The 18,757-nt window shown below is 38.5% G+C and overlaps 1 protein-coding gene across 1 annotated transcript in view; it reads left to right on the top strand.

The window, feature by feature from the left end:
• LRRK2 (leucine rich repeat kinase 2) overlaps positions 1–18,757 on the top strand; it is a 140,077-nt gene that overhangs the window by 3,974 nt on the left and 117,346 nt on the right. The window contains exons 3-7 of the mRNA XM_003793534.1: positions 2,751–2,860; positions 5,913–6,001; positions 9,872–10,006; positions 12,965–13,099; positions 15,503–15,634. Coding sequence (XP_003793582.1) covers positions 2,751–2,860; positions 5,913–6,001; positions 9,872–10,006; positions 12,965–13,099; positions 15,503–15,634 — 601 coding nt within the window. The remainder of the gene's footprint in view (positions 1–2,750; positions 2,861–5,912; positions 6,002–9,871; positions 10,007–12,964; positions 13,100–15,502; positions 15,635–18,757) is intronic.

Consider the following 18,757-nt stretch of genomic DNA (forward strand, 5'->3'; position numbering starts at 1 on the left):
TAGAATGATTAATTTTAGCACTATATGTGTATATGTCTGCAAAGGGCATTATACATATATTCCATCATCACTGGAATCTCACTGCCCTTTCAGGAAATCTTACTGGCTATTTGCCTTTCATAGGTCAGTGGGAGTAGGTAGTTCATTCAAGATCACAGAGCTTGGAACAGAGCCAAGATTCACGTACCTTCAAATCCCTTTCTATCATACAATCCACTGAATGCTGAATTCACAAGCTTTTTGTGCAAGCAACTACATTTTAATTACCGTTGGTCTCATCAAAGGAAATCTCTATACAGACATTTTCATACTCTACTTGGAAGTTGGTTTTTTCCCTTAAAGTTCTTCATATTATTTGGTAATTACTCTAATTACCCTTTAATGTCTTATGTGTTGGATTAGCTGGAAGTGCTGAGTTAAAAACTCTTCATGATGAATATAAGGAGTTAAGGTAAATTACCCTTCAAAAATAAATATTGAAGTTCATTTCCAGAATTCATTGAATGTAACAGTGCAGACTCTCAGTTTCTATTTTCAAGGCTTTGTTCTTGTTTTTTGAAATGGTTATTAGAAGATGACAATCCTGAGAGAGTTTAGAGTTAGGTTCGCTGCCTTAGATTTTTCTTTTTCTGCCCGTCACTTCACTGTGCTCCAAAATTTGTATTCACACTGTTTTAACCTGTAAAGAAGGGAAGCAAAATAAATGAAAGTGGCTGAAATTTTCTTTAACCCCCTAACCTCTTTCCTATTGTGTATTAATTTGATGCATTAGTTTATGGGATAATTAAAATAAGGAAAAACTACCAGTTGAATTGTATTGTAACTGTGCACCTTCTATCTTGGGAAGATAAGCCTTTAATTGAATAGATTAATGGATCAGCTGTCACATCTGCTTTGCTGCTGGAGATCCTGTTTAATCACGGAAGTGATTGAAAGCTCAGTTGCCTTTATCTCTCTGCCAGGCAATTGCTGGCGCTGCTGCTTCACCAACCAAAACAAAACAAGTTTTTTCCTTGAGTGTCATCCATGCAGGTACACAGCTGAGTTTATTATCCTCTGTGATATTTTTCCCCACCAAAAGCTGTTCAGAATATTATTTTCTTAAATACTAGGGGGAAAAAAGTCTTGATTTTATTTTATGAAAGCACAAAAATAGTCGGTTTCTATGACAGCTGGATTGTCAACGTCTATTCAGCTTACGTGGAGGAGGATGTCCTACTTAAATAGTATCGGAAGAAATAGCTGTCAGAAATCACTGCCTTTTAAAGCAATTTGAAATTACGTAAAAGGAAGTCATGAGAAAATAAAGCAATTCATGTTTAATCTGGAAAAGATGGAGAAATGATTTTGTAAGGAGATCTTACATGATCATTTTTATATTTTGACGTAGATCTTGTTTATTCTTGTAATCCACTAAGAAACTTACGCTGTTATTCTTTATGGGATACATATACAGTTCTCACCTTGTCATTCAACTCTTGGCAACATTCAAGTCCACTTTCGCATCTAGTCTTGTCCCAAAATAGCCTCCACCCCTGTAGCAGTATCCTTACCAGATAGCATCCTACTTTCCTCTCTGCCCTTCAGTTTTGGAGAGCTCTTTTGACATCTGCCTCTTCCATATAAAATCTTCCTCTGAGTAATTCCAGCTCACAGTGAGTCTTACTTTGGGATCTCTATTATTTTGGTATTTATCCCACTTCATACCTACTTTCCATTACTCTTTAGATGCTACGTCCACGGTATATGGATTTTCTATTTTTTCTTCCTGACCGTATCAAGTGTAGTTCTATAGTGTAACAGAAAGAATTGAAGGTCTTTTACATTTAGGCAGGAATATATAGTAGGAAGAATGGGTTAAATTTAATCTCTAGTTTGAAATCAGGACCTCAAATTTCTTTCAGAGTAAAAAAACCGAGTTGGCATTATGTGTAAACAGATGGAGTGAAGATATTTTGAAAATGCATAATAAGTCCATATTTCATTTGGAAAAGTGAAAGAATTAGGGACATCTAGGATCTCTAGACCTCATCAGTTCACACCGAGACATTCTCGAGACCTCTAGAGGGACCATGGAGCAGCTCTCCCTCATCTCCATATAATGGCGACCTTTCCTTTGTTCTTGTAATAGAGGTAGATTCAATCACTAGACAATACCATTTCTCCTGCTGCTATTTTAACTCTACTTCCTGGGAAGTAGTCATTCCAGATAAGTTATGTTTTGGCCGCTAAAGCTTTCCTTCAATCCCCCATTCCGAGATGCTTCATTATTTCTTATGATCAAACCCCTAAATACTTGGAAGAAATTCTGTCAGGTAGACACAATGAAAAAAGTCCTCAGATCTGAGCATAGCCATCCTTGAAGCGTGTCTGCGTCTTCCATCATTCAGAAGTGTTATCATAGTTTTCAGATGCCCTTCTAGTCGGATTTTTGGAAAAAGATGTATTCTATGCATATGGCTTGTTTTTGTTGCTCAGCATTTTAGGGTGTCATTTTGTTTTAAAATAATTGTTAAAAAATGATACAGTCAGGGTGGGTGCCTGTGGCTCAAAGGAGTAGTGTGCCAGCCCCATATGCCAGAGGTGGTGGGTTCAAATCCAGCCCCGGTCAAAAACGGCAAAAAAAAAAAAAAAAAAAAAAAAAGATACAGTCAGCGATTCTACTAAGAGTGAAGAGATTCATGTTTGACTGAACATGTTCCATTAGCATTCTTTAAAACATTGTGACTATTTTCCTTTCTTATTTTCAGGCGGGTTGGTCACTTCTATGCAAATTGATAGAAATCTGTCCTGGTACCATGCAAAGCTTAATGGGACCTCAGGATATTGGAAATGATTGGGAAATTCTCGGTGTTCACCAGTAAGTATCACATGCGTGGAATAGTCATCTATACACATAACAGCCTTTTCCTTGTGATGTTATGTTCCCAAGCCAAGGTCACTCTGGTCAAATTCTTTAAAATACAGGTGAGCCACAGAGGTTCCCATCTGTATTCCCAACACTTTAGGAAGATAAGATAGGAGGATTAGTTGAGGCCAGGTGTTTGAAACCCACCAAGGCAGCATCTCAAGGTTTCATCTCTACAGAAAAGTTAAAAATTAGCTGGGTGTGGTAGCATGCTTTTGTAGTCCCAGCTACTTGGGAGGCTGAGGCAGAAGGATCGCTTGAGCCCAGGAGTTCAAGGTTATAGTGAGTTATGATGATGCAACGCCATTGCACGCCAGCCTGGGTGACAGAGTGAGACTCGGTCTCAAATTTAAAAACAAAAGCACCCAAAATGAAGTGAAAACAAAACAAGCGATGATTTTCCTGAATTGATGATTTACGTTTAAAAAAAGCTTTAAAAACAGAAGGTTGAAATAGAAAACTAACCTTTGAGGTAAAATGTCATGACTTACTATTTTAATAATATAATTATATAATTAGACAACAGGTTCAGGTGTAGATTTCTGATGACTGAATTCAAACCAAGAAGAGTTTTTACTGTCTAATAGTAGAACCGATACAAACCACTAGTTCTTAAAAAATAGGAGAACTGAAAAAGTACGTTGTTTAAGTGGTAATTTAAAAGTTTATGCTGTACTGTCTTTAAATAGTACACTTATATATATTCATACCTACATGTTTAGTGAGTTTCAACTATGGCTTTCCAACAGAAGAAAAGAGAGGAAATTACCTTTCAGGACATCTGCAGCCAAATCTTGACAGCTATTTTCCAGCTATGTGTTTGCAATTTGCAGCATAATGACTTCTTAGATGAGACGACTTCCTTAGCCATAATTAATTAAGAAAACATTTTCTAGGCCAGGAGCAGTTGGCTCTGGCCTGTAATCCTGGCATTCTGAGAGGCTGAGGTGGATGGATCGCCTGAACTCAGGAGTTCAGGATCAGCCTGAGCCAGAGCAAGACCTGTCTCTACTAAAAATAAAGAAACTATCTGGGCCTTATGGTGGACACCTGTAGTCCTAGTTATGACAGAGGCTGAGGCAAGAGGATCTCTTGAGCCCAAGAGAGTTTGAGGTTGCTGTGAGTGAAGACACTCTGGCACTTTACCCAGGGAGACAGAGTGAGACTTGTCTCCAAAAAAGAAAGAAAAAAAAAATTACTTCCAGGAAACTTTCTTTGGATAACATTGTTTCTTAACATTTAAAAAATATCTTCTGTCATTAAGTCTTTCTTTTATTCCTAATGTGACTTTTTTCTACCAGAGAGAAGAAAATCATGAATTATTTTTGCTTCCAATGGCGTACTGCTTGTAAGAAACATAGTTTATGCAAGGCTAAATTTTACATCTTTGTATTATTTATCAGTATCAATGATGGCTATAATTTAGACAAATTGGAGCTAAGTATTTGTCCCCAAGTGGGCATGTCTGTGCCTATACGTTTTTCCATCCTTGATGAATGTGTTGCTCTTCTTCAGTTTTCAGCATGTAAAGGGTGTGTTGTGAACAGAGCATATTTGTAACTATCTTTTTTTTTGGTTGCAGTTTTTTTTACTGGGGCTGGGTTTGAACCTGCCACCTCCAGTATATGGGGCCAGCGCCCTACTCCTTTGAGCCACAGGCACCGCCCATATTTATAATTAGTCTGTATTCTCATCTCCAAACTCATCTTTGTAATTCTATGAGTCAGTTCCAAAGTATATATTGTTTAATGAGGAACTGCCTGAAATATACCTGTTATTAAGATCTGTAACTTTAAATGTCCCTTGGTTTGCCTGAAAATTTCCAAGATCTCCACAGATTAGCTAACGTGTAACCTCAGGGAGTGCTGGAAAACTCATCTAGTCATATGCTGGTGTGAACCAAGAGTTCAAATTAAATAACGTGGGAAATTCCCTTCATTTATTGTTTCATTCACTTATTTGTCGATTCATTCATCCATCTTCTGTTCACCATATGTTTATTGTGCCCCTAGTCTGGGCCAGAAGCAATGTGATAGTGAACCAGATGGACACACTGCTCTCTACAGTGGAGCGTCTAACATCATTCCCAGCAAAAATTTATTATAAAACATATTTTCCCATATCTAACATCTTCCCTCCTGCCCCCAAGACTTACCATACCGAAGAAGAAATTCCTTTTCTTGTGATGAGCTTAAGAATAGTGGGAAAGGTTTAAGTGACGAGTTTCTCAACTCTAGATGAAGCTCCGGATATCCCTGGCTCTGTCTTCTCCAATGGAGTGAAGCCGGACATCACTGGGCAGAAGTAGATTAAAGGATGTAGTTTGGAGTTGGTAACACAGGGATTAAAATCTCATCACTTTGAACCATATTAAGTTCATTTTCTAATGTACAATTTCATTAATTTCTTTTTCAAAAATAGTAGTGATCAGTAATTTAAATATTTAAATGAATTCTTAATTTGTATACACAAAATAATATCCTTGTTACAGCTTCCTATATTTTATCAACATGTGTAAATTCATAAGTTTATATTACATACAAAAAATGGGCTTGCTTTCTTGACGTATATAACTCCATGGTATTTTGGATATGAGTTGAGTGAAAATAGCTAATAACTGAATCTGAGTATTTAGTGGAAAATATGAACCACTTTTTTCTAATTAGATTCAATATAGGTCCCTGTTAAATTTCACTGTTGTTCTCTTCCAACTTTACTGAACTATGGTTGACAATTAAAAAATGTTTATATATAAGGTGTACAACTGATGATCTGATATATGTATACATTGTGGATTATTCATCACAATAAAGCTAATTCAAATTCCTTACTAATTTTTATAAGCCTGGCTCAAGTTTGTAGAAAGAACAAAGCACGTGAATTTCACTATATGGTATTAAATATTATGGGGCAAATAAAAATGTAGATGAGTAAAAAATAATATATAAGTAAAATTCTTGGTATCATATTACAAACTTATCTTGATTTCTGTTATTAATTCCAGACTGATTCTTAAAATGCTAACAGTTCATAATGCCAGCATAAACCTGTCAACAGTGGGACTGCAGGCCTTAGATCTCCTCCTAACTTCAGGTAATACACATATATATTTTTCATCTTGAGTGACATTTAAAAAATTTTTTTGACATATATTAAATGTATTTTAATTTTTTTTGTAGGATCATAACATAATGTAACCTAAATACACTTGTCAGAGATTTCCAAAATTCTTTCTGTTTCCATCTCCTTTCTTTATCTCTTTTCACTACGCTTTGTCTCTGAAAAATCTTATTTAATACCTTGGTTTTAAATGTTACTTTATATGCCCCTCCCACATCTCTCTAACCCTTGGCGTCTCTCCCCAGTCTGATCTCAAATCTCCCTTTCCCATTAGCTGGGTGGCCCATCTTGCCCTTGCCATTATTTTATCTTTTTCTGTATATATTTTTAATGTGCTCTGTGTACTATACACCTGTGTTCTAAGGTATGCTATGGTAGTAATATTTTTATTAAAAAAATTTTTTTTTCTTTTTTTTTTTTGCAGTTTTCGGCTGGGGCTGGGTTTGAACCCATCATGTCTGGTATATGGGGCCGGCACCCTACTCCTTGAGCCACAGGCGCCATCCTATTTTTGAAATTTTTTCAGTAATATTTTTAAAGTGTATAGCTTTACCTTGAGTGCTTGCTAGATGCCAAGTTTCACACGTAAAATGCTTCATATGCCCTTTAACACAGAAATCTCAGAACATGCCCTGAGCTAGGGACGTCACCTCGGTTTTCTAGGGGAGAGGCACTGAAGCACAGAGAGATTAGTCGCCTTGGCTGCTAAGTGGTAGAACCAGAGTCTGACTCCTCACGTCAGCTTCTTTGCCCAAAAAACTTTTCCCTGGAGCACAGTGGACCCGAGAACAAAAAAATCTGGATGTGTGTAATAGTTGTGGTCATTGCTGTGAGGGATGCCCGCTGTTACATAAGGGTTTGAGACCAAGGGCTCATCACAGAGGGGCTAAGTCTGAAGACCTAGAAGGCGTTTCCTTCTTCAGAAGGGAGGGCATTTTGGATAAAAGACGTGTGGGTGCAGAGGATAATGTGAGAGAGCCTGGCCGTGTGGGTAGGAAGATTTAAATGATCTCATCAACCCTCCTTAGCCCTGCTATGTGACAAAAACCCTGAACAAGAAAAAGGAAGAGAGTGAAGACCAGGATGAAGGAGGAGAGACAGGGAAGTCCTGAGGGTAGAGGGCATTTCACCTCCGCCTTTTGTTCCTGTATTCAGTGTACCAACTGATCTCAACCATGACTTATTTACTCTCATCCTGGGAGGCACTTTTCTGCGTGTTTCATTCTCCATTTGGCAATAGACAGGAAGTTGAGGGTTTATAAATCTGAAAAAATCCCCCAACAGTGAAATCTATGAATGCTGGTAGTTAGGGAGCTTGATATGTGTTTTGAAATGACGAGTTAATGTAATTTCTCCCATGTGACATTCAGAATATTGAGCTATTTGGGAAGTTTTATATGTGTTTAAAGTTCAGAGACTTAGAGATTAATTGGTGAATCATTTTTCTAGTCTGGCTATTAATTGGTTGATTTAATAGTTTATTGGGCACTTACTGTTGTGTTGGGTGCTGGAGAATTCTTAAGATAACTGGCTAGGAAGTGCAACTCACACCTTGAATCTCAGGAATTTGGGATGCTGAAGCAGGAGAATTGCTTGAGGCCAGGAGTTTGAGACCAGCTTGGGCAATATAACAAGACTCTACCAAAAAAAAAAATATCTATATATCTATATATCTATATATATATGTATATATAAATTAGCCAGGTGTGGCGAGTGCCTATAGTTTCAGCTACTGAGGGGCGCTGGGGCAGGAGAATTGCTTGGACCCAGGAATTTGAGGTCCCTGTGAGGTTTGATTGTGCCACTGCACTCTAGTCTGGGTGACAGAATGAGACCTTGTCTCTGAAAAAAGAAAAATAGAAAAGAAAAAGAAAAAGAGAATTCTAAAACGGATGAGGCAACCCTCCTATAGTATAGATGTCCACTTCCCAGCACTGCTGTCTCATAACTTTCTGCAGTGATGGAAATGTTCTCTGTGTTGTCCAATACAAACAGCTTAGAGTTGTATGTGACTACTGAACATTTGAAGTGTGAGAAAATGAATTTTAATTTTATTTACTTTTTAATTAACCGGATTTTGAGTTTAAATATTCACATGTGATTAGCGAGAACTGAATTGGAACAGTGTAGGCAGAAAGATACAAACATTAGAAATAATTGCAATTTAACCAAAAATGCATCATCACAGATACCAAGAAAACTACCATAGGAAGGGAGCGTCGCTAAACTCAGCTGTAGGAGTTCAAAGCATCACCATGAACCGCCTATGTTGATGTCCAGCTCTGCCTCTTACGAGCTGCTGGACCTTAGGCAAAGTCACTGGAGTCGCTCAACCTTTTCGGCCTCAGTTTTCGGATCTCTCAGATGAGATCTGATCTTCCCTCATGGGGTTATGGTGGGGACCAAATGTGCGATGGTGACGTGCCAAATTGGGGTCGGACATCTCATTGTGCTATCGAGGGGCTCACTGCTACAGTACTACTCCTATTCCAGGACTATTATATTTATTGACAAAAATAGGTATTATTTGTGTTATTTCTTGAATTATGTTTTGTGTAGGAAAAGCCAGGAGTATTCCACGCTGGGAGTGCCCGTGCAAAGGGCTGTCAAAGAAAATGTTCAGTGATGAGCAAAGAGTTTAGCATGTTTGCAGTGCAAAAAATTTGTGGAAGAACACGGGACTGATGAGATGCCTGGACTGCAGTTTGTTTTGTGAGGGGCCTTGTCTGTCATGCTTAGGCATGTGAGAAGGCCCTAGACAAGCAATACCCAATCTTTGTGGCACCCCAAGCCAGTTTCATGGAAGATAATTTTTCCCTGGACCAGGATGAGGGTTGGGTGCTTTGTGCATGATTCAAATGCTTTACATCTCCATCTCAGATCATCAGGCAATGGGTTCTCATAACGAGTGTGCACCCTAAATGCCTTGTGTGTACAGTTGACAGTAGGGTTCATGCTCCTATGAGAATCTAATGCCGCCAGTTATCTGATGGGAGGTGGAGCTTAGGTGGTGATGCCAGCAGTGGGGAGCAGCTGCAAATGCAGATGAACTTCCCCCTCACCTGCTGCTCACCTCCTGCTGGGTGGTCAGGTTCCCAACAGGCCATGGGCAGGATTGGGGATGGAGGCTGGGGACTGCAGCCTTAGTTGATTTCAGCAAGAGATTGGCAAGACCCCATTTATGTTTTTGAAATATAATATCAGGACTAAATGAGCAGGGTAGAGATTTTGAGTAATTAAGCAATTGTTTTCGCATTCTATTAATAGACGTGAGATGATGAGGTCGTGAATACAGTTAGGGATGTTTAAAAGGGGGTCTTCAAGATATTTAGGAGATACACTTGGAGGACTTGGTAATGAGTTGATTCATTGTTTGAGCAGAGAAGGAGAAGAGAATATCCAGATGGTGTTGTCTAAGAGGCAGAGAGGAATTTATTTCAGAAGTTTAGAGTGAGAGAGGGAGGATGGAAGAAGGAAGATGACTCAGTTTCTTGGGTAGCTACTGGGTGATGGTGTCACTACTGAAGATAGGGAATGAGAGTAGGCAAGTTTGGGGTTCCTGTGGCATATTCAGATGGTGTTGTCTAAGAGGCAGATAGAAATATATTTAAAAAATTTCTAGTGAAGTCTAGGCGAGAAGTATTGACTGGGAATCATAAAATTAGAGTAACATGAACTGGGAATTTATGTCACTTAGACTCCAGAGCTTGATAACTCTAACATCTGGAGCAAGTAAATGGTTTATCAAAAAGAAAAGTCTACCAGCCATTTCTAGTATAAAACTTAACACGTTAAGTGTTAAAGCAGCTGATTACTTAGGACATCTTATTCTCTTCTAAATAGGTAAAATCACTTTGCTGATCTTGGATGAAGAAAGTGATGTTTTCTTGTTGATTTTTGATGCCATGAACACATTTTCAACCAATGACGAAATCCAGAAACTTGGATGCAGAGCATTACATGTGCTCTTCGAAAGAGGTATTTAAAAGTGTTGAATTCATTGTTTCAACATTTAAGTACATGTAAGAAGAAAGGGCTTATAATGGGAAAAGTAGAATATAGCTGTGATAAGAAGAAGGTGCCCACGACTGTACTATTTATTGAGAAGTGGGAGCTGTCTGTCAAAGGTAAGTATTGTGGTTAATCCAGAAATATGGATTGTTTTGGTGGAGTGAATTTCATTCATGGGTTTTAAATCATGCAGTTGGAGTAGATTTTCTTCTATTCCTTCACGAGTCATAAGGTTTACTTGGAAAACTGGTTGTGTGGGTATTAGGAAAGAAAAATTAAAACTGTGAAGTCAAGTACAGGTTACATTTCGGTTTATGATGTTGAGTCATCCCCAGAGATCTTAGAAATTGTTAAAGCCTCTGTGTAGAGAACCAGGAGGCTTACAAAGTCTCCCTTAGGAAAAAGACATGCATTTCCTAGTGTGGCACTGAGATTGATGACAGAGATTAGCATGTAATTTTAGAGTTGGGCAGAACCTTTCTGCTGGCTGGATGAAGAAATGGGTCAGAACAGGTGAAATGAACAGCCTACCTGAGGCCCGTAGCAATTCAGTTATCACCATTTTTTGAGAGTCTCCCACTTTTTTTCGGTTTTGTTTTGTTTTTTGAAACAGAGTCTCACTATGTCACCTGGGCTAGAGTGCTGTGGCATCAGGGGAGCTCACAACAACCTCAAACTCCTGGGTTCAAGCAATCTTCCTGTCTCAGCCTCCCAAGTAGCTGGGACTACAGGTGCCCACCACAACTCCTGGCTAATTTTTCTATTTTTAGTTGAGATGGGGTCTTGCTCTTGCTCAGGCTTATCTTTAACTCCTGATTTCAAGCAGTCCTTCCTCTTCAGCCTCCCAGAGTGCTAGGATTACAGATGTGAGGAACCACGCCTGGCAGAGGGCCTCTTTTGTAACATTATGGGAACTAACAGTGCGAGGGGGTTAGGGTAAGAATGATCCATGGGGCCCTGTGTCAGTATCAGTTTCCCATTCCAATTTCTGGCAGTTTCAGGAATGATACAGATTCCCTAATATCATTTAATTACCTGTCTTATTCCAGAAGGACTTTAAACAGTTTACATATAATTATGATCATAGAAAAAATCGATGAGCAAATGGATGAAGGGTTATGTTTATTATTGGCTTAAGGTTCTGTGTATTTTTTGCAAAGGGTGGACCCCAAATTTGGCTCTTTGCTTCCTATCTGGCAAAGAAGAAGCAAACATTGGTTACAAACCTTAAGATAAGATAAACCATTACTCAGGAGAAGCATGTGGTCACACGGGAGGCCTGAGAAAATCTTCCCATGGATTTCTCCCAATGAAATGAGCCAGTACCCACATTCCATAAGGAATATAAAGTGTATTTCAGAGATAGCAGCTCTGTCTAGAGAGTCAGAACAGCACAGGCCTGGTCCCCAGCACTTTACTGATTAGACTTGATGGAGGGAAAGAAACTTCCCTGTGAGTGAGGAATGGAAGAACTTCAGGTCTTTTGGGTTATCATCTACAAATGTTATTTATATTTTGCAACTGAGCTCTTGATAAGAATTGAGCATGATAAAGTTGGAAGTTTTATTGTCTTGCAGGCCTTGTAATCTTCTGTGTTGCAATTCAGGGACACAGTGTTATTCATGGAAGAAGGGCTCACAGTATTTTCTCACCAGCATTGTTGGGTCCATCTAGGATCCAGGGAGATGGACCAGGGCATGTTAAGAAGAAGTTAACTCAGCAGGAAGTTCATTACTGCTGTGTATTCCGGTTATAAATTGAAAGTTGGACGATTTCTGACTTTTCCAGGAATATCAGTTATCAGAGACTCAGGGCCAACTATAAAGTTAATTTTCAAAATTTGAAAATATGCTGTGGAAACAGCTATATAAAATGAGAAAATTCATGATACCCCTCATTTATAAGAATAACTTAAGCAATTTTACATTATATTATAGTGCAGCATTGGCATGAAATTGAAAAAAAATAATGTGAATCACCAAGAGTGTTGCATTTTCTAAGATTATTTTGGTGCCATTCTCAGATAAACCATATTTTCACACATTTTGTTTTGTGTTTTTGAGACAGCCTTTCTTCCTTGCCTGAGCTAGAGTGAGGTGGTGTCATCATAGCTCATTCAAGCCTCCAATTGCTAGGCTCAACAGATCCTCCCATCCCAGCCTCCCCAGTAGCTGGGACTATAAGCTTGTTCCACCATGCCTGGCAAATTTTTAATTCTTTTGTAGAGACAGGGTCTCACTACTGTCCATGATGGTTTTGAACTCTAAGGCTCCAAGTGATCCTTTCACCCTCAGCCTCCCAAAGTGGCAGGATTGCAGTACTGGTGTGAGCCACCGTGCCCGGGCTTTACACATGCTGTAGAGATTCTTGCCTAATAAAATTTCTCCAGAAGTAACTCCTGGGCTTGATCAAAAGACTTTAATTATGAAAATTAATGAAAAATTTTGCTCTCTGATAGAAAACCATTATGGTAGTATTTCAAAGTCTAATGACTTGCCATTTGCTCAAGTTCACAACCCTCGACCTGACAGTGAGCTGCCCCTTTGACAGTCTACCATTAACTCCTCTCTTCTATGCCCTGCAAGGCGTTCACGTCCAGTAGGCCATCTTTTTAGTCACTGGTTGGTTTTCTCTAGAATTTCCCCAAAGAAATTGTCAATAATTTTGTTTTTCTGACAACTGGTGACTAACACTCTTATGTTTCAAAACATGGAGTCATTTAGGTAAAAATAAAATCACTTTAATCTCAATAGCTTGTTTTCCCATTATAAACTTCCTGGGAAGGGCTGATTTTATAGGAAGGTATTTTTATTAAGGTGTATTATATTTGCTGTGTCCCATACAACTATCATGAATATTATATTTTTTGAGCAAATTTTGGTATCACCTTCAAACTTCAGTATTTTCGTCTTTTCATTTTTTTAGTTTCGGAGGAGCAACTGACTGAATTTGTTGAGAACAAAGATTACAAGGTATTGTTGAGCGCACTAAACAATTTCCCGGCTGAGGAGGAAATTGTACTTCATGTACTGCACTGTTTACATTCCCTCGCAATTCCTTGTAAGTAGCCTTGATACATGATTTCTCTTTCTGTATGTGAAAAATTACATCTTCCAAGAGTATTTTAAACATATGTTTATGATTTAGAAACTTGTGAATGCTGAATCCCATTCATTTATTCGCTTAATTAACTTATACTTATTGAGACTAACCTGCGGCCAGTGCTAGGCTTTGGGCTGGAGAAACAGTAGTGGGAAATATGAATCTCCTCTTTGCCTATTCAGAGTTCATGTACAGTGGAGGAGACAGGTGAGTACAGAGGTGATTGCAGTGTACAAGGCGAGTGGTGGCGGGAACCCCCAGACTAACGACAGCTGATCCGATGAGGAGAGTTTTGTGTGTGGGGAGGTGTGAGGTGAAGGGGAAACGCAGGCAAAGTGTCCAGCAATGGGCATGCTGAGAGTGGAGTGGGGGCGCAAGAAAGAGTGTAGCGCATTCAAGAAAGTAAAAGTAGCTCAGTAGACTATGGGTTTGTGCATGCAGACGTGCGTGGGTGTGTACACACGCGCATGCGTATCCCTGGGTATCTGCTGTGTTTCATTGACAGAGGCAGGGAGAGCTTGGAAAGAGGCACTGGGCAAGGCTGGAGACACAGAGTAGAAGTCACCAAGGCCAAGTGGGAACTTTATTGTGATTCCTGAATAGCATTTTAGTGATGCTTTGACCTCTAGCCATTTTTTCTTACAGAAGAAAGTAATTTATTGTCTATGCTACCAATCATTGCTAATGGGCTGAAATAATGCCTCTAGTTCTGTGCTGTTTTCTAAGTGTCCATTGACATTTCGTATTCCATGCGTTACCTATGTGGGGCTGTATAGGATATACAGATGCATTTATCTAGCAGTATTTTCCTCCTCCCACATGCAAAGTTTTGAGGATTCCATTAGTTAAATGTGAACATTGTAGAATAGTACTGGTATATAATAAGTGCTGGAAAGTCATCGACGGCTTTGTCACACAATGTATGTTTTATGTGTATGTCCTATGCGATGTGAGTAGTATAATATGCATATATGGTTTCAGATACAGAAATCAGCATGGCATTCTGAAGATGTGAAACTTCAGTGTAGGCAGGATAAAAACCCCAGACCCTCGAGAAAAATACCTTTTCCTTGTGGTGTTTATAAAATTGCCATGTTTGCTTATCTGCAGGAAATTAAACACTTGAAAGTGAACACTAATAATAGAGAAAGGCCATACTTCTACAATTTTCTGAGTCAGCATTGCCAACAAACTCAATAGATTTTTCCTTATACTTTTCCTTGGCTCTGTTTATACACTTATTTATTTATTCTGGTCTGGCTGTGTTTAGAATCCATTGTTTCCCACCCACACCTGTCATAACTCCAGTTATAATGTGCTGATTCATAATGCAAAGGTCAAAGAATGTAGCTGCTGAGGAAAGATACAGAAATCCAGAGTTTTGAGCCCCAATTCTAACTGAAAGGCATTTGCTTTTCCGTCGTAGGAAAAATAAAGAAGTCCGTTGGTTTAAGTCAAAGTAATTGCTTTCAGAGGCCATCTTTCATTATTAAAAGTTTTTCTGTATTTAATGTTTCAAAACATAATCTGAACATTAAAATATATTTTGGGGAACATGGTTAGTTTTGGCTGTGTTGTAAAAGAAAGTAAAACATTTTGATTTTGCAATGGCTTTTTTTTTAAAAACTAGTTAACATTTCACCCCGAGATTTTCCCCTGGTTTGTGTTTTTTCCACATAGGCTCCCAACTCTTGGTTTTCATTAATTGCTTTCCTGGTGGAACCTCTCCTCCTCCTCCCTTTCACCTGTATGTGTCCCCTGAGTCATTATTTTAATAGTAGGCCTCTATTTTTTCTCTCTCCTATCTTTCCACCCATTTCTCTTGGAGCCTTCAGGAAGCTCGATTTTCCTGCCTTGTACCCTGATTGCTCTTGTAGAGTGAAGGAAATAGATCATTGCTGATTTTAGCGGGTCTGTTCTGTGACCTAATCTTGATTTTCCTACTGTTGGTCTCAGAAAAGCAAACAATGCAAAAGCCATTATCCAGTGGGATAGAATCTCACTAGGAAACAGGCCCCCAAGTTCATTTATGTGCAAACTTACGGCCCAGACGTCACAGTCTTAGACCTACCTGTTATAAAAGCACGCTGAATTCTCCCTTTTTTGGTCTTAAGTTTTGAAGCCAAGAGACAGGAAGAAAACATTTTTTCCTGAATGTTCCTGATGAGTCCTGCAACTCATTATGTTGTCCATCAGCAGCATAATATTTTTGGTAGCTATGTGGCAGGACATGATATTTGAAATTGGAAACGTCTCCATTATGCTGCCCTGTATTTACAATCTACATACGATGTCTTTGTATGCAGAGTTGAGAAGAGAAAATGGTTCCCTTATTAATAATCATGACTTCTTTCAATTTAGGTAATAATGTGGAAGTCCTCATGAGCGGCAACGTCAGGTGTTATAATATAGTGGTGGAAGCCATGAAGGCATTTCCTGTCAGTGAAAAAATTCAAGAAGTGAGTTGCTGCCTGCTCCACAGGCTCACGTTAGGTGAGTGTGATTCTAGGCTAACTCATTATCACAATCTATATGATGGAAGCATATGTAACCTATTTACTTAGGTAGTTGCATGTTGATAATATAAGTAGCCTAGTGACATACCTGGGATAAAACAGTTGTAACACATTCTTCTGCCATGCTTATATGGAATTTTAAAGGGGGTGGCAAAAATAGATGTGCATTAATGTAAAAGAAGTATTATCGCAATCTTATTTTTGGTAAAGGTATTTCTATAGTTGAGTTTTTGGGTTGTTGGTTTTGTTTTTGAACAGAGTCTCACTCTGTGGCCCCAGGCTGGAGTGCCATGGGGTCAGCCTTAGATCCTGGCAACTTCAAACTCCTGGGTTCAAGTGATCCTCCTGCCTCAGCCTCCTGAATAGCTGGAACTGCAGGCACCTGCTCTAACGCTCGGTTAATTTTTTGTTTTTTAGTAGAGGTGGGTTTTCACTCCTGCTCATGCTGCTCTTGAATGCCTAAGTTCAAGCAAGCCACCCACCTTGGCCTCCCAAGGTGCTAGCTAGGATTACAGGCATGAGCCACTGCGCTCCGTTCCTTCTCTTATTCTTAATTTTAAAGAGCTCTTAATAGTCTCTTGTTTAGCATAATGCTTGTTTTAAGGATTTAAAAAACTTAAAAAGCTTGTTAAGACATTTGCTTCTGTTTTTTGTTTTATTTTTACATGTGGGCTTTTTAAATTAAAAGAAAGATGAGTATTAAACTTTATCAGATGCTTAAAAATGTATTAAGATCATTTGCTCTTTTTCCTATTATTTTGAAAATAGGGAGAATTACATCCATAGGTTTTCTAACACTAAGCCACCTTATACTCTTGGGATAAATTTAAAAATTTAAAAACATTTCTAAAAATCTGCTTTTCTAAAATTTTTACATCTACCAGATAAATTTTGACTAACTCTTACTTACTCTTATGTTTTGGTCTCTTGTCCCCTTCCCTTAAAATTCTTTTGTTTCTTCAATCATTAAACCATAGCTATTTTGAGCTCTGTATCTGATGATAATATATGGTGTTCTTGGAAGTCTGATCACACTGCTTCTCTGCTGACTGCCCGTCAGTCACGGGGGCTTGTTTTCTCCTTTGCTGGTGAGTTTCTCTCTGGTTGAGCTTAATATCTGAGCATCCTAAGGACCCAAATTCCAGGTTGTCCTCCAGAGATGTCTGCCAGGAGCCAGAACACAGGACTGATGTGGAAATATTTTAGGATCTTGTTAAGATCTGGGCTTAATGTGGGAGTCTGTGGTTGAGCTATGTACCTTGGAGAGGGTCTGGGGCTAGTTTGTTGATTACAGCATCAGAATTCAGGCTTCCCCCCAGGCTGCTCTTCTGGTGTGTCCATTTGCTTCAGCTCATAGGTCTTATTACAACTGACTGCCTGTTGAACTTCCCCGCTTAACTTCCAACACACACACTTTGGGGTTTTCATGTAGCAACGTATACTTTCAATTCTAGAATCATGACTGTATCCCTTATGTAATCTGGAAATTGATTTTAGCATTAGTAAAACTCCTACCTTCAGTTAAAAAATTTTTTTTAAATTGAATTCTGTTTTACATACACAATTTCAATTTATTTCTTTCCTTGATAAGCATTTATTAAAGATTATTATATTAAAACTGAGATACACATCTGATAACAATGTTTTAATATTTTCGTATTTCTTTCATAGTTTCCAACATGGTTTCATATATGCCTGTATAATATTTTCTTAATCCATGAAACAATCCTGACAGATGAGATTATTGTCACTATTGCCACGTTTATGGATGAAGACCTGTGGTTTAGCAGCTGTTTGTGTGTTATCCAAGATCATGTAGTCAGGAAGGGCTGAAATCAGGCCAACAGCTTCGATTTTTGCATGCCTAAACAAAACAGAGCATTCCTTCTGAAATGTGGTAACTGTTTACTAGTTTATTTTGTTATCAGGCGAAACTTCACTTGTTACCTTTCAGGAAGAAGGATGCAGTTTTGCAAACTGGTTGTTATCTGAGAACATTTTAACCTAATTCAAATGTTGATTTCTGAAATCAAGCTTTTAGAGAGCATTCTATTGTAGAAGTCTGTTTCAGGTTTTACAACTTAATCATAGACAAGTTACAACTTATACAGGTTACATTGGAAATGTGAGTTCACCTTAATCCTTTGAAATGAGCCAGAGGAAGAAGTGGTTCTGTTTTTGTGATTAGGGAAATCCTACTGGACTACCAACTAGGTCTATAATGGAACGTTAAAGGTGCCTGATATTACACTATTGAAATTAAATAAGTCATGGAGATATGTCACATGTAATTCATGAATTTTCGTACCTTCCTATTGAAAACATAAAGCCATCAGATTGATCTTCAGATAAGGCTTCTTTTATTCTCTCTTTTATCTCTTACCAGATTATTATTTATTCCATTTAATGAACGGAGAATTGTCTCTGTTATTGTTTCAAAAGGAGCTGAAACAATAACTTTTAACTTCCTCTTCACAATTAAAACCCAAAGTCAGTAAATAAATATTTAACATTTTGTCAAATTATGCAGCCTAATTATGAATTCAATGCATTTAAGAGCTTAATACAATTTAATATGTATTCTCATACATGTTGTCTGAACATAAAACTGGTCTTGCGGTTTTTTTTGCCCCAAACCACACTGGTCAGTGGTAGAGCAGCTGTTGGCAGAGACAGGAAGATAATAGTATGGAAAAGAGGGCGGTGGACACAAGCTGAGTGTAAACAAGCTTGGTGAAAGCAGAAGAGAATCTTTTTGAAATGACTCTCCAACAGTCCCGCTCACTAAGGGCCGGGGAGAATGTCTGCTTGGTGGGTCAGTGTGGAAGAGACAGGAACCTAGGACTGTGTTGATGAGAGAGGACTGCATCTGGCTAAACTGCCTTTTGATTTGTGAATCTTTTCCATTTCTGGGTTTGTTTCAGAGATTATCTAATAATACTTACATAATAGATAAATAAGAGTTTCTTTGTTTCTTAGTTTTGGAAGGAAACCAGGTGACTTAGAGAGTTACAAAGGAGCTCACTGGAAGGAGGCACTTATTTCTGGAATATCACTTATAACTTCTTTTCCCATAAGGATTTGGACTTTTGGGTGTCAT

The sequence above is a fragment of the Otolemur garnettii genome, unplaced genomic scaffold (assembly GCF_000181295.1).
Source record: "Otolemur garnettii isolate 467f Iridium unplaced genomic scaffold, OtoGar3 scaffold00070, whole genome shotgun sequence".
Lineage (NCBI taxonomy): Eukaryota > Metazoa > Chordata > Mammalia > Primates > Galagidae > Otolemur > Otolemur garnettii.